At 41.1% G+C, this 22,582-nt stretch overlaps 1 protein-coding gene across 4 annotated transcripts in view; it reads left to right on the forward strand.

Moving 5' to 3' along the window:
* LOC122816558 (katanin interacting protein) overlaps nucleotides 1-22,582 on the forward strand; it is a 3,576,055-nt gene that overhangs the window by 2,030,793 nt on the left and 1,522,680 nt on the right. For all 4 annotated transcript variants that reach the window (XM_044089422.1, XM_044089419.1, XM_044089421.1 and 1 more), the window contains exon 12: nucleotides 15,675-15,771. In XM_044089422.1, the coding sequence (XP_043945357.1) occupies nucleotides 15,675-15,771 (97 nt within the window). The remainder of the gene's footprint in view (nucleotides 1-15,674; nucleotides 15,772-22,582) is intronic.

The raw sequence follows: 22,582 nt of genomic DNA on the forward strand, positions 1-22,582 counted from the left end.
AGGTTAGAGACTACTTTCCGTATCAGGAATTAGTATCAGACTATAGATTATGAGAAAGGGATAGGGGGAATGCAAAGTGAAAGACCAGTTCTGGTAAAGCATGTAGATGAGACTAGAACAGAAGCTGCTGTTAGAAAAGGAATAATAGTTGGGCATGTAGAATAATGCGTAACTGTATGAATGAATTACAGGAGGTTAGAAAAAATGGGGAAGAGAGATTGGAAAGACAATCTGCAAAGAAATAATGGGAGAATATCTTTATGGCTCCCCAAATATGCAACAAAGTGCAGAAAGTTTAGGATTTTTGCTTAGAAGAGTTTACATATTTTTATTCCCCAAGCGGATTTCAGAGACTTTTTCCTCAAGTAGTTAGCAAATGCTGGAGATGTGATGAGAAAGAGAGAGAGGTAACTGGAACATGTTTTCTTGGGAGTGTAACGGTTTGATAGATTTTATAAACTCACTACAGAGGGCTTTGTCAGGAGGACATGGTTGTAACAAAGTTTATGATTATTTTGAGCTATTACATAGGATCTGAATTGCCTAGATGTAGGAAGACCTTACTAAGTATAACAATGTGAAATATCACTATGGTTTGTTGTCTTTTCTGTTAATGTATATGCACCTATGTCACTGTTGCTGTTGTGATTTAATAAGGATGTTATATAAAAAAAAAAATATATATATATATATATATATATATATATATATATATATGATTCCTCGCCTTGATTAATACATTGTTTTCAATCTTAGGGATTTTCTGTTTGCTGTAACGACAAGCCTCAAACTGATATGACAGCACAGCATGTTTTTTTTTCTTCTGTATAGCAATGACTTTGTTTTTTATCAGACAGAAGGGTAATTTCTGTCTGATAAATATATTTTTATAGTATAGTTGTCAATATATGTTCAGTTCATGCTTATAAATTCTACTGACCACCATTCTCTCATAATTTACCTCTAGCCGTACATTTTACATTGGTTAGACCCATACCTCTCAACTGTATCAAATACCTCAGCATTTTATGGTTTGGGGCTCAAAATAATAGAGTGCCATGCATTCCCAATTGGCTCCTTTAAATCCCAATTCCATTGCCATACTGTACATTACAGTACCAATGTTGCCACTGTTTAAAAAGTGTCATGGATTTTGAGTATTTGCCCACAACTGTAGCTAGGTCTCCAGCCACCCATTAAAACACACACCATCTCTACAAAGGTTAAAAAAATATGTAAAACTGCTTGCTACTATTTAAAAAGCAGTTTGTTGCGACCACAAATGCTTTATCGGCATTCATTTATGAAGCCAGCACTGCACTGCTGGTCCGCCACACCATTGTGTGTCCATTTCCTGGAGTAATGTGGACATTTTGTAAAAGAATATCATACCAAGACATGATTAAATTGTACTAATACTCTAGCACATGCTACACTTGAGATATCCCAACAGGTCCCAAAAACATCTCACAGTTTGACTTTATGATGTTTGATTCTACAGTATATATACTTTTCCTGTGCTTAAAAGTGGCAGAATAGAGTACCACGTGAGTATCACCTCAGTAAATGAAAACTATCATCAAAATTTTGGTTTTAGAATCAACATTTAAAAATGACAGCCTGCCTTATCAAATAGACTCTGGAATACCACTTTTTCAGAGTAAAACGACTGTTTTTTAAAGGGGGATGGGAGAATAATATAGTATACTGAGTTCTGCTATTCAGCCAACTTGAAGAATAAAAGGTGAGTGTGAAGTGCTTCAGTGTTCAAGAAACAAAAGTGCACCTAAATAATATAAATTATCTCCTCCTGTGTTTTTTCTCAGATCAGTGAAAAGAAAAAGCACTTTTTATTATATATTATTTTCTTTCCTTTTCTGTTGCATTCAAGTTTTTAAATGTGTAATTTGGAGAAGTGGACTTTGGAAAAGGCACCATAGAATAACATCTTGAGTTGTAGCTAAGTGAAAAAGTGTTGCCTTGTGCATCTAAAAAATAAAATAGAGGATAACTTTCTTACTGTAACCTGTTATTATTTTTTGGTGAAAATTTATGGATGCATTTTGAAAATGGAAACAAAACAGCAGTTCAGTTCTTGTCTGCTCCTAGTGATAATACCAAGTCAAAAGTTAAGCATGGTGCACACTTTCATCTACCTGCTATAAAAATGCAAACATTAAGAGTGCAGGTCACACCACGTTAAACAAAATATTCTCTTGGGGGCAAAAGGATCACGCATCAAAAACAACACAGGAGCATTAGGGCTGTCCACTGGAGTGTTCAGTTCGAGCCCTTTTACTCAACTGGAGTGAGCAGGTCATGGTGGCTAACAGAAAGGCTTATAAAGCTGAAAAGGAGTGGCTTCTCTAGTATTTACTTTATGGTTTCTTCATCGAGAAATTGTACACCTTGAATTGTGTAATGGAAAACCGATTCCTCTTTCACTGAACAGCAGATGAAGTCTTCTAAAGATTCGTTTTATTAAAATTCAGTGTAAGCATCCTAACCATTTTGACACACAAAACGTCAGTGTCGGTATGTAGCGTTTTGTTTTTGTCAGCATACAGCCTATAAGTGTGTAAATACATAGTACTTTACAAAAAACGTTAAAAGAAGCTGAATTCAAAACAAGAGTAACATTTACACACACGAGTACTTCTTTCAAATGATGATATCATGGTTAATCTATTTAGAGTTAGCGTACCTTTAAATTGCTGTGTTGTTGAAAATGCACCCCAGTATCAGGAGTTGAAAACAGCAGTTCATACCTACTTAGAAACACCATAACGAAATGTACAGCACACGCACTGGAAAATAACTTTCCGAGGCACTAGGTAATGTGACAGAAGGTGGTTGTGGAGATGTTGAGTGACTGGATGGATTTTGTTTTGGGATATACTTCTTAATTTGTAGATGCTGATAAGTACAAAGGTTCTCAAAAAGGGATTATCAGACTGAAAAAAATCTGGGCACTTAATTAGCATAAATATGAATACCATGAAGGACTTTACACTTTCTACTTTCAGTAGGAGTGCGGGATTTACTCAGAACTGCAACTTTGAAAAATGGAGTGAAAATGACACAAAAATTTAAGCTTATTATGGAAAGGATCAGCTACAAAATGTAAAATAATTTTGAAAGGGACAGTTTAAAAAGGTGTAAATTTTAAGGAATTATGCTGGGAAAATTGTACTTCACTGTTTGCTTTTGAAAAAAGGCGAAGGAGATGTGGGTCCTTTTTCTTTAAGTTACTTGTGCCACCAGTCCTATGGTCATTCACCATAGTCTGGTTTCTTGTGCACTAAACAACTTAAAAATCTTGTGGACTGGGGCAGGTGGTGGAATTCAGATTATTGCAGAAGGGGGGCTGAAAGTAGGTACTTCAAAAATAAAGATGTCCTTAGCTCTCAACCAATCAGAGACAAATCTCAGCAGAATTAACTTGAAACACTGGCGGAGTAAGAGAATGTGAATTATGTTTTCTTTAGTAAAATAAATCAATATCTCTAATTATTGACGGTATTTATTACATGTAATTCACCACCTCTTCTCCAAAAAGTCACCAGTTTTAATTAAGAGGGGCAGAGCTAAAATTTGAGTCAAAATCAGGGACATCCCTGAAAATCAGGGACAGTTGAGAGGTATGAAAGCATTTGTTTTGAGTTATAAAAAGTAAAGGTATTAACATAAGAATTAGCAGTTTGGGGGGAGATTGTGGCATTTTGATTGTGTACTGAAAATGCTTCCTGTTTTCCCAGTTCCCAAATGCTAATGATAATTTGAATGGCTATAGTAATATTATCCATGCAGTATTATATTTAAATGTTATCCATCCTATGTTTTATTTCAGTACTATCCATATTTTCCCAGCTCCCAAATACTGGTGCAGCTTGTTTGACTGTACTGAAAATATCCACGTTAAATATAAATAATAGCACAAGAAATCTGTGCAAAGCCTAAAGTAATGAGGGAACAAAGGTCCAAAAATAGGAACCAGTTTTAAGTATTGCTTTCATGGACTTACAAATTTGCTTGAACAGAATAGCACACATTTTTCTGAAGGATATGAATTCTGAAACTCAAAGGTATGTTGCTGTTTAATGACTTTAGCTTCCGTAATTTGACAGAAAATCACAACATTTATGAGAAGCAGACCAAAGACATGAGGCAAAATCTGGACAGTTGAGAGGTTATGAAATGTACGTCATGATACAGATATATTTTGCTATATGGAATATTGTACTGTGGTGGATGAGCTGGCAGGGGAATGTAGTATTGTAGCAGCAGCAGCATATATCAAAACAAGGTCTGCAATTTCCAGAGTATATGTTAATGGAGGAATATACAGGTAAATGAACATGCTCCAGTGAGTGTATGAGGAACAGAAGCACTACACAGAGAGAGAGAGATAGTGCGCGAGAGCACAAGAGAAAGAAAGAGGGTTGTGACCTGGAAGATTTTGGGAGGAGCTCTAGAGCAGATGACTCAGCTCACACCAAGAGCTCCTTGGAGAAAGGCAATTTGAAGGAATGCCCTGAGGCTGGAAGAAGGGCCAACATTTGAAAGCTGAAAGAAGGAGATTGCTGTTAGGAGAAACCACCTACTTGGATGTTAAATTAAATGTAACTGTAGCTCACTTCTTATCTGGAAGGTAAACTATCTTAAAAAAAATGTGAGTGCTGCTGATTACATTGGGGAAATTTTGAACTTTCTAAGACTGAATCTTTTTGTTTTCTTCATATTTACCCATATTCTTAAAAAGAAGTCATGGTTTGTTTTTATGTGGAAACTTGCAATGACAGCATTTTCTATTTACAGTGACTCCGACATCCTGTCATATATATACATATGCATGTATGTGTCTTTCGGCTTTTCCCGGTTAGGGGTCGCCACAGTAGAACTCCGGTCCTCTAATGATTGGCAATTGATTTTTACGTACCGGCTTGCCAGGCCTGATGCACATATTTATATTAATTTGAAGCATTGACAGAATAAGATCCTGCAAATTAATATACATTTTCTGAAGGAGAAGCGTATAACTCTAAATGTTAAGTTGTCATTCTCGCCTTCATTCTTGCTGGATGGGTTCGGAGCCGATACTTGGCTCCGACTCGGCCTATACTATAGCTCGAGAGCTATTTTTACCGGCTCGAGGCAGCCCTATATCCCACAATACCATGCGCTAACTCCCCAGATCTCGTTTGCCGCTTTGCTGCGAGGTTGTTTTTTTTACCGGCTCAGGTCAGTAAAAGGAATTTTCAACAAAGTTTCTATTTTTTGAGGTAGTTTATTAGGTTATTTTCCCTACATTTGTTCCACATCTGTATTGTTACTCATTAGTGTTTGTTTCATAAGCCCTACCCACCCCTTTAGTTAACTTTTATAATCAGACCTACAGGCTTTAGTTTTTCTGTTTACTCACCCCATGTGTGTCTGTGTTGTTGTTCTAGTCAGCCCCCTCATCTCCCCCTTGTGTGTAAGTGAGTGAGTGTGTGTGCTGATTGAGTGACTGTCTTTAGGGCAATGTCCAAAGACGTTAAGGTCTCGGGATTCAAGAAGTGTGATTCGTGCTGTCAGAAAATGTCTCTGACAGACGGTCACACTTCTTGTGTCTATTGCTTGGGGCCTTTACACCTGCAGGACTCTTGTTCCGTTTGTCACGGATTTAGTTTGAGTCCTGCAGGAAAGGAGTAACAAGCTCATCCTAAGGGGCTTGTTAAAGCCGGATGACTCCCCGTCCAAGTCTGGCTCGGGGAAGTCGTCAAAAACCACCAAACCCTCGGCTCCAGCTTCTGAGCCGAGGAATGGTGTTGTCGAGACGGCTCCAACCATGGTTCCATCTGTCTCTGAGGCGAGCAAAGTGGGTTCTGCTTCGAAACCATCATCGGAGCCGACCCCAGCGTGCAAGCACTCTAGGTCCCCTTCATTAGAGTCCGTCAGATCGGCTCCGAAGTCCCCCCTCCTATCGGAGCGGAGTCATAGGACTCATTCATCGAGGTCTTCCAGGCTCTCTGACCACGACATCGAGAGGGTAGTCAGTAGAATCATAAAATCTCAGGCACTGGCCCAAATGCTTCAGAGCCCATCTCACCAGACTGTGGCTCCTTCAATACAGTTATCCATTCCTCCTCCGACTCATCTCTCGAGTTTGGAGCCGGAGTTCGTCGGAACCGTGATCTTGCCCACGTCGGAGCTGATACCTCCTCCTTCAGCTCCGGTGTCGTCGGCTCCGACCTCTTTATTGGTTTCGTCCGTGGAGAGGTCCGGGCGCTGGGACTCCATTGTCGGCTCCGAGGGGGCGAGTGGCATCGGACCCTTGTCCGACCCCGCTCTCCCTCTCGGACCTTCGGCTCTGGTTAGTTCGGCCCCGACATCATTTTCGGAGCCTTCTCTGTTGGTTCCGGGGGCAGTTCCGGCCTCTTCGGAGCCGGGGCTACCTTTGGTGTCTGATAGGGGAGCCTTCGAGATGATGAGGAGTGTGCTGGACCCAGTGTCCACTCCAAGGTTAAGTTCTGCGGCTCCTCCCTCTGTTGTGCCTGTTACGGTCTCTGGCCACCCTCCTACACCCGACAGCAGAGATCCAAAGCATAGAGTACCCATTTTGGGTGTCTCCTCCTCTTCCGAGGGCTCCCCTGAAGTTTCAGGGGAACCCCCTAGGAAAAGAAAGTGCAAGAGGAAGCACATAGACTCCCCCGAGTCTGTCACGTCGGACACTGACTTGGATGAGTCGGAGGGTTCCCCCAGATCCCCCTCTGAGGATGTCTCCTTTTCAGACATCCTGGAGATCCTAAGACAGAGGGGAAATTGGTCCACTCTCAAACCTTCCGAGGACGAGTCGGTTTACCTTGACGCCTTTGGATCTCGCCCTTCCACCTCCTGGGTGTCTCCCCCTTTCGACCCACTAATGGAGGTAGTGGCTAGAAAGGTGTGGGCAGCTCCTGATTCAATGGAACCTACCCCTAGGAGGCCTTCTAAATTTATTTCTGCACCAGATGACAAATCCTTTCTCACTAAAGGTGTTTCAGTTGATGCTATGGTGGTAGCAGCAGCCACTAAGAAGGAATTAGCTGATCCTTCTGTATCTGTTCGTCCACCTAACAAAGAGTCCAGGACCATGGACAGGTACGGCAAGCGGACCTTTGCTTCAGCGACATTTTCTATGCGATCGCTGAACTATTTATGTCATTTCACCCGCCTTCAGAGAGACTTGCTCAAAGAGCTGGGTGAAACGGTACAGGATCCTTCTGCTGCGGGGTTTAAGGACAAAATAAACTCTCAGCTGGCTACCCTGAACTCCATTGTTAACTCCTCCATGCGGCTTATCTCTTATGCAGCCGATGGAGCAAGTAGGGCCACTGGCACAGGCGTTGCGTTGAGACGTCACACTTGGATGCGACTCTGTAACTTTGCCGACCCCTTCAAGGTGTCCTTCACCAACACCCCCTTTGACGGTTCGGAATTGTTCGGGCCTCTGGTGAAGAATACCCTCACCAGATGCGAGCAAGATGGTAAGACTCTCTCTGCCGTGGGAGTCCATTTTTCCACGCCTTCTAGACCTTATCCTAAGGGACAGAGAGGTGGAAAGATGTGGTTCCGCAAACCACAGGGAGTCGCGCCTGCCGCACGTGGTGAATTTCTCCCTAGAGGCAGAGGGGGGAATAATAACAGACGCCACCCCAGGGGCAGAGGGGGTCCACAGAACCAGGGTTCCAGGGAATCTTTCCCTGACCAACCCTTTCAGCATCCCTGAGAAGCTGCCCGACTGTCCGCCTTCGGAGGCAGTGGGGGAAGATTATCTCTGTACCCAGAAGCCTGGCAATCCATCTCCCAAGACACATGGGTACAGAAGATCTTTTCCAAGGGTTACAAAATTCCTTTCACTTTCCCTCCGGTACAACCGCCAAAACCCCTACCAGACGTACCACCCGCACAAAGGGGTCAGGCTCAGCTAGAAATAAAAAAGCTGTTAAACAAAAGAGTCATCCAGGCAGTCCCAGCAGATCAGCTAGGATCCAGAATCTACTCCAGATTCTTTTTGGTACCAAAAAAGACAGGAGATTGGAGACCCATTTTGGACTTCAGCAGGTTAAACAACTATGTACTAAAGACAAACTTTCGGATGGTAACACTGCAGTCCATTCTACCCTTTTTGGGCAGAGACAACTGGATGTGCTCGTTAGACCTCCAGGACGCGTACTACCACATAAAAATACACAGGCGCTCCAGGAGGTTTCTCCGCTTCTGGCTGGGAGTCAGTCATTTTCAATTCAGGGCCCTGCCCTTTGGTCTCACCACAGCCCCCCGGGTGTTCACCAAATGTTTGGCAGTGGTCACGGCTCACCTGAGACAGAAAGGATTCCAGGTGTTTCCATACTTAGACGACTGGCTCATTTCCGCTACCACCAAACAGGATTTCATAATGGCCAGGGATTACACTATCCAACTTTGCAACAGCCTGGGTATTTCTATAAATTTTGCAAAGTCCTCCTTGTCGCCTTGTCAATGTATAAACTTTATAGGCGCCATATTAAACACCACAGAAATGTCTGCAACATTACCACCTCAGAGAGTGACAGACATAAGGTGGAATGTTCAGCTTCTGTTTCAGCCCAGCAGAGTCCAAGTCAAGCTAGTATTGAAAGTGTTGGGCCTCATGGCGGTGGCGATTCTTCTACTTCCATTAGCCCGCTTCCACATGAGACTCCTTCAGTGGATGCTGTTTTCTCAGTGGTCCTTTCAACAGCTGCCAATGACCCACAACATTTTGATAACACCATCTTGCAAGAAACATCTCTCCTGGTGGATGGTTTCCCCCTCAGCTTTTTCAGGGCAGACCCTTTGTTCTCCCCCCTCCAGTTGCCACTGTCACAACGGATGCCTCCCTGATCGGGTGGGGGGGGCATTATCAGGGCAGGACGGTCCAGGGCACTTGGCAACAGTCAGAATGCCACCTGCACATAAATGTCCTGGAGATGAGGGCGGTGCTTTTGATGTTGCAGGCCCTTCAGAGCTCTCTTCCCACGGGGACTATAGCAATTCAAACGGACAATATGTCTGTGGTGTGGTACATAAACAAGCAGGGCGGAACAAGGTCCTACCCCCTCTGTCGAGAAGCACTCAGACTTTGGCAGTGGGCGATTTCATCTCAACGGTTTCTGATAGCAACGCACATCCCCGGGAAGTCCAACATCATAGCAGACAGATTGAGCAGGACTATCCCCATGCCTCACAAGTGGTCTCTAAATCAAGCGGTAGTAGACGGAATTTTTTGGAAGTTGGGGCCAGCCTTGCTGCGACCTTTTCGCAACTCCGCAAAACAGCAAGTGCCTCAACTTCTTCACACTTTTTCCTCTACCAGGCCAGCCCCTCAGAGACGCTCTTGTTCAAGTTTGGCCCCGGGGTCTTCTTTATGCCTTTCCTCCCTTTCCATTGATCCCGCAACTAATTCAGAATGCAACCGCATTGAGATCCAAAATGATCCTCATTGCCCCGTTTTGGCCTCGACAAGTTTGGTTCCCGTTCCTGCACAAATACCTACTGGAACAGCCTTGGCATCTGGAACCCCTTCCAGATCTGTTGACCCACCTCACGGGCAAGCTGCATCAGTCTCTACATTCCATCAACCTCACAGCTTGGTTGCTCCACTTCCAGCCATAGCCAGGCTTCCCCTTATTTCTCCTCCTGTTCGTGATATCATTCTGGATTCCCATAAGTCCAATACTAGGAAGACTTATGCGAGTAAATGGAAGCGTTTTTCACACTGGGCACAAACTAGATCCTTAGATCCTTTCCATGCACCCATTCATGAGGTTCTAGACTTTCTGGCGGAGCTTTTTCATTCGGGGTCATCATCGGCCACTATTAGGGTACAATTAGCGGCCATTGCTAATTTTCATGTTGGACTCTCAGAAGCAAATATTATGTCCCACAAACTCTGTAAAGCCTTTCTCAAGGGCATCTTGTTGTTCAGACCAACAGTCAAAGATCCACCCCCACAATGGGATTTGAATTTAGTTCTAACCTCACTAATTCTACCCCCTTTTGAACTGGCAGCTTCTTGCTCCCTCAAACTTCTTTCTTGGAAAACGTTGTTTTTAGTAGCTATAACATCTGCCAGAAGGGTATCGGAACTTCAAGCCTTGTCTGTCCGTCCTCCCTATTTGGTTTTTCATAAAGCTAGGGTAACTCTCAGAACAAACCCTTCCTTCCTACCAAAAGTGTTATCGGAAGCAAATGTAAACCACTCCATTGATTTGCCTGTCTTTTTCCCAGACTATACCAACAGGGCTGAACAAAAATTACATTCATTTAGATGTTCATCGCCAATTACGGTATTACCTAGACAGGACAAAACAATTCAGAAAGTCAGACCAGCTCTTCCTCTCTTATGCTGCAGGCAAGAAAGGGCTTCCGGTATTGAAAGTTACTCTTTCCAGATGGCTGACATCTATTATTACCTTGGTCTATGAGTTGAGACACAGGCAACTACCCTCTAGGCCTAAAGCTCATTCAACCAGGGCACTATCAACTTCAACGGCGTTTCAAGCAAGGTTACCACTAGATGCCATTTGTGCAGCAGCTACATGGGTGTCCAAACATACCTTTATTGCCCATTACAAGCTTGATTTAGCCTCCAGAAATAGAGCTGATTTTGGTTCCACTGTACTTAGGAGTCTGTTCCATTGAGCCACCCAGGACTAACATGCTAGGGACGCTGTCCCATCCAGCAAGAATGAAGGCGAGAATGACAACTTAACATTAAGAAGTTATGTCTTACCATAACGTTCCATGTTAGTTGTCTTCTTCTCGCCTTCTTTCTTGCGTCCCTCCCTCCTGCCCCCTAGCCTGGATAAGACTCGAGGTTCTGAGTCCTTCCATTTCTGGAGATACAATATGTTGCGTCTTTCCTTGTATCCTTAGTGTTACTAGCAGGTAATCTGTACTCGCAAAAAAGGATTATAATATTATTATTATAATATTACTTTTATACTATGTCTTAGCTTCCAAACAAGATCTGGGGAGTTAGGGCATGGTATTGTGGGATATAGGGCTGCCTCGAGCCGGTAAAAATAGCTCTCGAGCTATAGTATAGGCCGAGCCGGCTCCGAACCCATCCAGCAAGAAAGAAGGCGAGAAGAAGACAACTAACATGGAACGTTATGGTAAGACATAACTTATTATTATTGTCATTATATATTGTGTGATTCACCACCTTTTCTCAGTTTTAGGAGGGAATTGGGATTAAGAAGAGAGACCTAGATAGAGCTAATATATGAGCCTAATTTGGGGACAGTTAGAGGTGTGAGTCAGTGCCCAGCATCAGCAACTACTAGATTTATTTACAAAACCTACTAATGCCCATTGTTATTTACATAACTACAAGAGTAGAAGGTTTCCGAATCAGATTTATTTCATCCATTGATTTGAATGACCTGATACCCACATACTGACAACAACAATGGTTTATTATACCAGTGATTGTTATGGCACACTTTAGTTTTCTGTTGAGATTAATAGAGTGCACAGTTCTTTCATGTATGATGTTACAGTTATTGATGTATGTTATTTTAATGAATTTATATAAGGGTGCAGCTAACATGACATCAGTGTGTATATGCTGGAAGTAAGGCTAGGACAGAAAGTAGAATGCAGAGTGTTCTACGTGCCTATTCCCTACTACTTCCCTTAAGATCTTTTGTTAATGCTGTAACGGGACTTTAACTGGTGTTTCTGTGTGAATGTATATTTTCAGAGCTAATGTTAAACTGAGGAACATTTTCACAATTATTTGAATTTTGGTATCCCAGAATTCTATGAAGTGTGAGGGGTTTATTATACATGCAGATTTTATGTTGATTAGTGCCCAAATTTTTGGCCAGTTGTACCTACTTTTCAGGGGCCTTTGATCAGATTTTTTATGTCTCCCGGTTGAGAGGTATGATCATATGTATGTAGAATAACTTACTAGAAATAAAATATATAATCATTAAATATTCTGGTTAGAAGAAGATTTGCTGTGCAGTGGCAGGAGCACTGACACATTAGAGAGGTATGAGAGTGAGGCAGCTAAAGTAACAAGAGAAAAGCGAACAGAATTAGGTTATATGATCTGATGGGTTGCAAAAACATTCAGCTTCTGTTGTTAAATGATATTTCAGAATACCCCAGAATATGATAGGGGATATGGAATTTTAAGCTCAGGAAGAAGGGCAGTATTTGCTAATATAGTCTGATACTTGGAGAACTTTTTTTCCAAATATTTTTCAAAGGGTAGGAAGGTCAAAAGTGAGGGATGTGTTATAGATAAATAAGCTAGACATATCACTCTTCTACTTAAATCCCCTTAACCACCTCCAGTTCTCAGAAACATTCATAAAGTTTCTTTAACAGTCTTCCTTTCTACCTATAATGCACCATTATCTAACGTTTTTGTTGTTATGTACTGTTCACCACATCCCTCTGTTCATGAATGCAGCGCTCCTCAGCCTGTCTTCCAAATCTCTCAGTCGGCAAACAGGCAGTCATCCGCATTAAACTGCACTATGGCAACTTATTGCTGAAAACTCCACCTAGTCTAAACAGCTGTGCCTGAAATTGGTCAATATCTATCAGTGCACTACCCCAGTAAACAAATGTAAATAAATAAAATAGATAACTAGTATCCCCAGATTGCTCTTCTCTACATCTCTTAACTCTGCATACATCTTATTGATTCCATGCTATTTACATTGGTGTCCAAATTTCATGCATGTTCCATTATCCAGTTACCCATTAACCAATAAGAATTTATTACTCGGTCCCAAGCACACAGTCTTGTCAGTGCATAACATCAGTCCAGACACTCATTGATTTTTATATCTGCTCACCTCACCAATCTATATCATGCCCCTGCTTTGACTGAGACATCATCTCATCCCACCCATTAATATAACCAACAGGGGATGAGTGGCTACATTTCCACTTCTTTTATCATTCATATTTCTTAATCTCTTACATGGCCAGCCTATTTAATCAAATAAAGCAGTGTGGATGACTGGTACAAACCTAGTATACCTTCCATAATTTACTTACAATTACCGTTGTATGTAATGTGTATTTATACTTACTTTCTCCATTCCATATCATTATCTTGCTTTGACCAAGACATCATCTTACCTAGCCATCAGGTCAACCAATAAGAAACTAAATGGCCTACTGTCATTTTGATTATTCCAAATGTTATAACATCCAACTTGGTCTCCTGTCCAGTAGAATACAATACTGTCAGCATGACTGCTATAAATCTTGTATATCGTGCAACTCCTGTACCCTTAGAATTATACTAAGAATAATGGATAGGAGCAACATGCAAATAAATATTCTTGTCATATCTAGGTTATTCTTACCTACAATACAAGGACTAAAAACCTTTGTGGGAATGTATGGCTAAAGCTTCTAAAGGTCTTTATTGAACAGTAGCCTAGTAAGTACCTATGAACTTACACTCAGCCATCATATACACAAGGTGCTGTTAAGATTAAGCAATACTTCCCCACTGAAGTCAGCCAACCTTTCATTCATTGTATATGTTCTTGTATAAATCCATAAATATTTACCATCAACTAATTTTCTTACCAGGGTGTAGCAAAAAAAATCCATTTTGTGCTCTTAATGCTACCCCACCTCCGACACCTATCACTTAAAATGGGCACATCTCTTAAAATGTTGCCCTCATGCACTTAATAAATGTAAGTAACATTTTCAGCTGTTCCCCATAAAACTATTAAAATATCGTTTTTAGATTAGCAATATTGTATCTGTTAAAGGTATTCACTTATACAGTTGTAGACATAATATAACGTGAAAAAAGCCATTTTGATAGGATGCTCAAAAATGTACTCAGTGGAGTACAAAGAGTATGCATGGCTACACCCTTGCCTGCTACTCCCCATCAGACATGCCTATATCCAGTCTGTGATATTTCAACACAGCTGAGGCTTCTTACTATAGTTTACCTCTTGCAAAAATCAATCATTTTCCTTTTCTCTCAACCTATATTTACTAAAAGATAATTAACAAAAAATGGTAGTGAATATGGTTGGGATGAACAGTTCAGTCTCCACACTACTTATAAGAAAGAGTCTGTTCAGGGATTGCCCTATGCACAAGAAGAGGGGAAAATAGTAGGAATGCTTATAAGGGTACCTAAAAGAAAATACTGAAGCATATAATGCTTTGGAATCCGAGAAAGGAAAAAAGGGGAGGGTATTGTCTGTTTAGTCTGTAAGTATCTTGTTGACAATTCCATTGTAAGAGGGAAGGGAATATTACCACAAAGGAACTGAAAGTAATACTTCTTAGAGCAGAATTCATATTCAGTCAATGTTCTAGGTACTGCTGTTACCAGCTCTGGTGAGGTTAAACAGAATAAACCACAGAAGAGCTGAAGAACTATGCTGTAAACAAAGGCACTGAAGTGGTTAAAACCCACCAGACAGTTTGGCTACTGACATGCAAGACTGAGGATTAACCAGACAGTTAGAGCAGAGCATGCCAGAATTTGATTATTCTAGAATATGTGCTAAAAATACCTCTGAGCTGCATGTCATATGGAGATCCACTGAGAATCAGATGAGGATCTCCTCAGTTTGAGCACTAACATGAAGAAAAGACATCAAACCTGTGACTTCATCTCAGGGTGTTGAGGTCATGTTTGCAAAGGTGCCATACCTTGGAATTCATACAGGAAGGCGGAATTTACAAAGCCTTCAAGGAATGTAAATTGACACCCATTTATTTGAATGATAATCCTGTACAGCAAGAATCTGGTGCCAGTTGTATGTTGTGAGGGAATCAGGGCCTATTTGCCTGTAAGGGGGCAGAATAATAAAAGAAAGGAGTTGTGCTGTGTTTCAGTACTACTGTGCAGCCAGACTAAGTAGTCTAGAAGAGAGCAGTTGCTACATGGATGATCAGTCTGTCCTCATTATGTCCATGGTGCAACAAAAGGTAGAATGGTAGTCTAAGTTTATCTGTATCTCTGTTAGTTTACTGAATTTTCTACAGTTTGTGGTATTTCACCTTGTGCTTGTTATGTAACTATGCTTCTGTATTTCCATACTGCTTTTTATATGTCACCCCTGGGCTAAGACTGAAATTGGCCAGTATTGATCAGCACTCTACCCTGCTAAACAAATTGCATTGAATGATTGAATGAATGAATAAATTAAAGGAAATTTGATTGTTTAATGGTATGCTGTCAGTATTGAGAAGTGTATAGATACATGCCCTAGAAGTACAGAGTCATGCCACTTAAAGGATAAAGGACAGCACTGCAGAGTCTAGATGGAAGCTATTTCATCATAAGGTTATAGTAATATATAAATGATTTTTAATAGAATTGTCTCATTAGATATAAATATTGTATATACATTAATTGTTGGAAGAAAGGAAACAAAGAAGAGTTTAAAAAAGTGTGGTGGAATGATGCTACAACCGTGATTCTTGTTGAACATCTGCTACTATTGTGAGTATACTTGTATATCTTACTATGCAAACATGCCCTGGGTTTTGTGTTGGTGTCCTGTAACCTTTGAACAGTAACGTGAGTCAGTCATCAAATGAGTCGTAAGTATAGGTTTAGGAGCATTACCTATGCATGCCAATGATAATTATTTTTCTTAATCTTATTCCAGCCAGAAAAAGAAGCTTCTGAAAGTTTTAGAGAAGCTAGACAATGAATCTGAATTTGACGTATCACCTGCAGTTTTCTCTGAAAGGTTTGTGTCTGAGGTAAGCATCATCATCATGGAATATATAGAACGGGAGCATTAAGGGAATGTAAGAATGTTGTGAAGATCAGAATTGTTAAAGTAAATGAAAACTGTGTATTTCAAGAGACTTACTTTTGCAAAGGCAGGTGCAACAGATTCTTCTCATACGGTGGGATTGGAACTGTTCTTGTGCTGTGGCTTAAGATGAGTCTCAAGTGTTTGTATGATTAGGACTTCCTCTGCATTCCATTTTGCCAAGTAAGGTTTGATGCTTATAGAGAACAGCCCCCCCCAAACTCCATTTTTATTTCTGTTGATTATATAGTTTAAGGCCTAGCTAACCAAGAGTTCATGTGGCAAAAAATAGCTGCTAGTGATGAGCTCTGTCAGTTCCTTATTTATCAGGGAACGTAACATAACCTTCATTCTTAGCCCTGTCTAAAATTTAGTCCCACTTGCCAGAAACAGAAGAAAGGGGACTCTAAAAAAAATGTTGAGTTGTAGCAAAAGATTCTCCATACATCTGAGCAGATTCATATAAGCCCAAATCTCTGAGGAGAGAAATTCTAAGGCTTGGGGGCAGCAGATGGTAAGAAGAAATCCAAATTTTTATCACTTTACATACCCAGTAAACAAATTCATAAATAAAAGTAAAATTAACAAATGAATTAACATACAGAGCTGAAAGATTGAGAGGGAGAAGGAAAACAATTCCAAAGGATTCTGTGCTGAATCTAAATGAAATGTAAATTATTCAATTGCCCAAACTTGTATACATATCTTAGATCATCACAGCCTTTTCATCCTGTCAGACAGGGACAGATGGCACCACAGGCTTCTGAAAAAATTGCTCTATCAGCTCCCAATCTGATTCTGAAACATCTGTCCCCCCAATAGAATCAGTTCACAAGAGAGACATGCAAGTGAAAGTACATGACTCCTCCCCAGAGTCTATCACTGGGGATACAGACTTGGATGAAGGCAATGGTTCACCCAGGTTCTCCTCGGAAGATGTTGCTTTTGGTTAAATTCTTGAACTCATGAAGCAGCAAGGGTGATTGTCCATAAAAGATCATTGACCAGATGAATCTGTATTTTTGGAAGCCTTTGGTTCTGGCTCAACATCATCCTGGGTGGTACCACCTATTGACCCATTAGTCAACCTTATGGTACAGTGGGCTTGGAAGGACCCTGATGTAGTGTAGCCCATTCTCAAGAAACCAGACAGGATTTTGCCAGCTCCGGAGGACAGAAAGCATTGGAGTAAAGGTCTTCCAGTGGATTCCATGGTTGTAGCAGCAGCCATAAAAAAGAACTGTCTGAAGAGAGTTCCTCTCTCCATCCCCCTTTACAGGGAGTTTAGTGCATTGGACAGTTTTGAGAAATGAACTTGCTCGACAGTGACCTTTACACTCAGGTCACTGAACTAACTAGCTCATGTCATTAGTTTTCAGAGGGACATGACTAAAGAAATTTCCAAGTCTCTTTCTGGACATTTGCCTGCGGTTGTCCAAAAGACCATGGACTCCCAGCTATCAACTGTGTAGTTAACCTCTAATGTAGCCATGTGTCTCATGTATAATGCAGTCAGTGACTCAGCTAGAGCAGCAGGCACAGGTCTTTTGATAAGAAGGCATGCCTGGATGCATCTTTGAGACTTTGTGGAAGGTTTCAAGACATCCTTCATCAACAACCCTTACAACGGCTACACACTTTTTGGGGCCAAAGTGAAAAACATGTTGACAAAGAGTCAGTAGGATAGTAAGACTATTTTGCAGTAGACATTTGTTTTTCCATGCCTCAAATATCGTACTCCAGGAGACTGAGGGCTAGGAAGAAGATGTGGTTTTGCAAGTCATAGAGTTCTTACCAGGATTCTCCTGGTGATAGACTTCCTCGTGCCAGAGGTGGAAGGAATCCCAATGTACATCACCCTAGAGGCAGAGGTGGACCACATAATCAAGATTTCTGTGGTCCCTTTACCGAAAGGCCCTGTCAGTGTTCCAGAAGGGTTGCCTAACTGCTGCATTGTGGAGGCAGTTGTGGGATACTTATGTGTGTAACCCCAAGCCTTGCAAAATATAACAAAAGGCATGTGGATGCACAGTATAATTTTCAGAGGCTATTCCATTCCCAGTTCTTGCCCTTCCAAAAAGAAGAAAGTGATTCCCGATGTTCCACCCAGTCATTAGAATCCTGAAGCAGTAGAAATTTCCAAGCTGCTAGAAGAGAGCCATCCAGACACTCCCCAAAGATGAATCAGGATTTGGCCCTGTACTCAAGGGTGTTTTTAGTTAAAAAAAAAAAAAAAAAATGGGGGACCTCAGACTAATTTTGCATCTCAGTCATCTCAACCAAATTGTAAGACAGATACAATTCTGAATGGTCACAGTTCAGTCCATATTGCCTCTTTTGAGGAAGGATGATTGGATGCGCTCAGTATATCTCCAGGATGCTTACTGTCATCTGAAAATAGAGAAGAAATCCAGGAGATTTCTCCATTTCTGTCTGGGAGCCAATCATTTGTAGTTCAGATCCCTGCTGTTCAGTCTCACTACAGCCCCCAGGGTGTTCACCAAGATAATGGCAGTGGTAGCAGTGCACATGTGCATGCTCGGGATCCAAGCCTTCCCCTACCTAGACGATTTGATCCTAACTGCTGCATCCATCCATCTTCAGGTACATCATCTGGATCTTCTCCTCTGGTGTTTATTGGACTTAGGCATAACAGTGAATTTTCACAAGTGTCAACTGCTTCCAACACAATGCATAGAATTTATTGGATGCTACCCCAATGCCACTGTACGTATTATCACTTTTCCACATTGCAGAGCTTATTCTTTGCATCAAACAGGTACACAGGTAATGCATCATCTCCCCCCCCCTCCAGCAAGTTTAATACTACAGCTGTTAGGTCTCATGGCTTCCTCAAGTCTATTGATTCCACTGGCTTATTACCACATGAGGATTCTTCAATGAATATTAGCAGTTCAGTGGTCTCAGAAATTCCATCCTTTACACACTAAGATTTGACTCGCAGAAGTTTGCAAACAACACATTGGGTGGTGGATTACCTCCCATTCAGTAACAGAAGGACAACCTTTTCACATAGGTCTGCCAGTAGCAGTGGTGACCACTGGCACCTCTCTTCTATGGTGATGAGGGGGCATTTCAAAAGGAGAATGATCCAAGGTACATGGTCAGGTTTAGAGGCCAAACTTCACATCACTGTCTTGGAGATGAGGGCAGTCCTCTTAGTTTTGCAGACTGTTCAGGATGCCCTTCCCAAGTATGGGATTTCCATACAGGCAGACAACACAGTGGTTGTTTGGTACATTAACAAACAAGGAGGAACTCATTCTTAACCCTTATGTCGGGAGGCCATGAGGGTTTGCCAGTGGGCAATGTCTTCACACCGTTTTCTCATAGCAACGTACATTCTAGGCATTTCTGTCTACCTTTCCCCCATTACCTTTCATAAACAAATTCATTCAGAAAGCCAAACAGTTCAAAGCCAAAGTAATCCTCATTGCCCCCTTCTGGCCCCAGCAAACATGGTTCCCCTTTCTTTGGCTTCTTCTAGTACATCCTCCATGGATGCTGAATCAATATCCAGATCTTCTCTTCCATCGCCTCCTCTGGATCAGACTACCATGAAACTAACCATTTGGTTCCTCCAGATTTGACAACAGCCAGAGATGCCAGGCTTCCCAGTACAGTTGTTGACATCATATCAGCTTCTCGGAAACCTGCTACGAAAAAGGTTTATAACAGTAAATGGAAAACAATTTCCTTTTTGGGCAATAGGTAAAGGCTTGGATCCTTTATCTACCCCCATACCATCTGTATTGGAATTTTTAGCTGAACTCTTTCGACAGAACTCTAACTATTCTGCCATCAAATTCCAAATGGCAGCAATTTCCAGTTTTCATTTTGGACAAGGTGTTACTTCTGTGGCCTCTTTAAACATTTCAAAAGCCTTACTTAGAGGAGACATTCTGTTGGGTTCCCTCCATCAGAGACAAAAATGCGAAGCCACCAGTGCCCGAACCAACAAGTCACTCGCCTCAACTAAATACACAAACCAACATGCACCGGAGAGGTGTATTAGAAAAAACTGTCAATTCAGCCTATGGATCCAGGTAAATTATGTTTAATGAAAAAAATATAAAACACTCCACAAAGCACTCTACAAGGCAAAATATAAAACTCGTAACAGGATCACCACGTGTTTCCCATCCTTAGGACTTTTTCAGACATTCATTCATAAATATCTGAAGATGTCAGTTTCTTCTAATACACCTCTGTGATGCTTGTTGGTTCATGGATTCCATCCATTAGAGACCCAATCCCTGTATAGAATATTACTGTTCTGCTCCAAGCATTAACTCAACCTCCTTTGGAACCTACTACCACAAAATATTTGAGCTGGAAAATTATTTTCTTAGTTGCAATCACTTCTGCCAGACAGATTTCAGGACTACAGGCACTCTTATGTAACCCCCTTTATTTGTTTTTCCATAAAGATAGAAGTTCTCTTCAGACTAATACATATTTTTTTCCAAAGGTGGTATCCATAACTAACTTAAACAGTCCATACCAGTGTTCTTTCCCAAATTCTCAAACAAAGGGGAATGCATGCTGCACATGCTAGATTTCCACTGTCAACTCATGTTCTGTTTTCATTGGATGAAACAATTAAGAAAGTCTGATCAACTTCTTATTGCCTACTCAAAAGCTAGACGTGGCAGAGCCGTTACGAAAGTTACACTGTCCAGATAGCTGTCAAATTGTCTTTCATTTGTCTATGCTAAGATGGCTTTAAATTTGCAGTTCAAATCAAAGGCTCATTCAGCCAGAACAGTAGCTACCTCAGCAGCCTTTTAAAAGAGACTTCCCACCGACATTTGTTCAGCTGCAAATTTGTCCACTGTGCATACCTTTGTTACTCATTATAAGCTGGACATGGAATCCAAGTCTCATTACTACTTTGGCTCCACCATTATCAGGAATGTTCTTCCTTGATACCACCCAGAAAGACAGCTTGAGATCTGTCCAATATGTTGAATCGGATGAAAACAGACAACATTGAATATGAAAGTTATGTACTTGCCATAATGATTGATCCATGTTGTCTGTTTTTCATCCAATTCAGCCTTCCCTCCCTCCCTCCAGCCCCCTTACCAAATTGATATATTTATAGTTAACTCTGAGATGATGGAGTGGTTGCCACACCATATCCTGTCTGTGACCAGCACTGTCCCACAACCTTGGCCCTTTTTCTGTGGTCCCTTTCAGTTCTTGATTTAGGATCTCTACTATTTTTTCATAAATAGGTCTGAATACTTAGATTACAGTTCAGGGAATTGTGGGTAGGGGAAGAGTCAGAACCTTGAAACTGTGGAAGCTTCAGATTCGGGGCAGAGGTCGGATCTGACATCCCATATGTTGAACCGGACAAAAACAGACAACATGGCCCTATTGTTATGGTAAGTACGTAACTTTTGTTTCATAAAAGATACACCATATGAAAGGTGAATTGCCAAACAAACATTTCTGATAGAATGTAGTGTTGAAGAGATTAAAGGTAAAAAATTTAAAAGTTGGAACACATTTGAGTTTTGGTGTGGTATGATCTACAAATTATACAGACACTGCGAATTTAACATAGCATTACCATTGTGATTAAAGGAGAAAAAGGTAATAGAAAGAAAGAGAAAAAGGGGAGAATGGATGGTTAGTAATTTATGCATATTTTCTAAGACAGTAGAGAGAATGTGGAAACACACAAGGTAGCAGGGGAGAGGTGAGATTCCCTGTTCTGGTAAGTTAAGGTGACAGGACAGATGAGGTAAAGAAAGAGTTAGGATAAGATTAGTAAACTGGAAATAGGGGAGTGAATTGATAGAAGGAGAGAAGGAGAAAGTAAGTTAACATTAGTTGAATAGCCTTGGGTGATAAATGAGAACATGTGACTTCAAGAAGATACTTAGGTGTCAGCATATGGACAGCGCTATGTAGCTAACAAAACATATAAAGACTTGAATAACTCTTATTCCATTGGGTAGTGTATTTCAGTTTGTATATGAAGATCAAGAACATGATGTCCACATACTTAGGTCTCCAGGATTCACCAGATGATAAACAGAGTGACCTCATGGCTGATGACCAGAAAGGGAAGGTTAAGTGATGGACATGCATTAATTCTTAGACGTTTCTGAGGCATTTGAAGAGACAGTTTTGATTTTATTGTGAATTTCAGTCAATTCAAGCATTTACAGGTTGATGCAGCGATCCTGCCTATATGTAGAGTTGGCAACAAGCCTGCTTATTCTTTGGAATCATTTGGTGAGTTTGTCATGAGAGCAGGTAAAATATCCCTAAAGATTGTAGCTCAGTAGAACAGTTGAACAGTAGAACTGGTTGAAAGTTGGAAGTTTGTATCCTAGCAGTTGTGGTCATAAATCATTTAAGCTTTCATAGGATTCCTACAGGTTGATTGGTTTTAGAGGCAAAGCTTTGGCGGTGTTCTAAAAAGTGAAGGTTATAATCGGTGAATACTGTAAGGTATTTGTATTCTTGTACAGCTTCGGTGAGAGCTCTGTTGGAAAATCAGAGTTTTTGAGGAGCAGTGTCTGATAAGGGTAATTAAGGCTGAAGATCATTACCCACAGACTTTTCTCCTTTGAGATTCCTTCCACTGACATGTTGTCATCTTGTAGTTTATTCACTGTTGCAGCCCTCTGATACATTGGTTTTAAACTTTGTTTCCGGAGAACCTAAATAAGATATTCTAACATTTTATTATTTTAGTTTTCCATCTAAATTGC

The sequence above is a fragment of the Protopterus annectens genome, chromosome 12.part0, assembly GCF_019279795.1.
Source record: "Protopterus annectens isolate FY-2018-M chromosome 12.part0, PAN1.0, whole genome shotgun sequence".
Taxonomy (NCBI): domain Eukaryota; kingdom Metazoa; phylum Chordata; order Ceratodontiformes; family Protopteridae; genus Protopterus; species Protopterus annectens.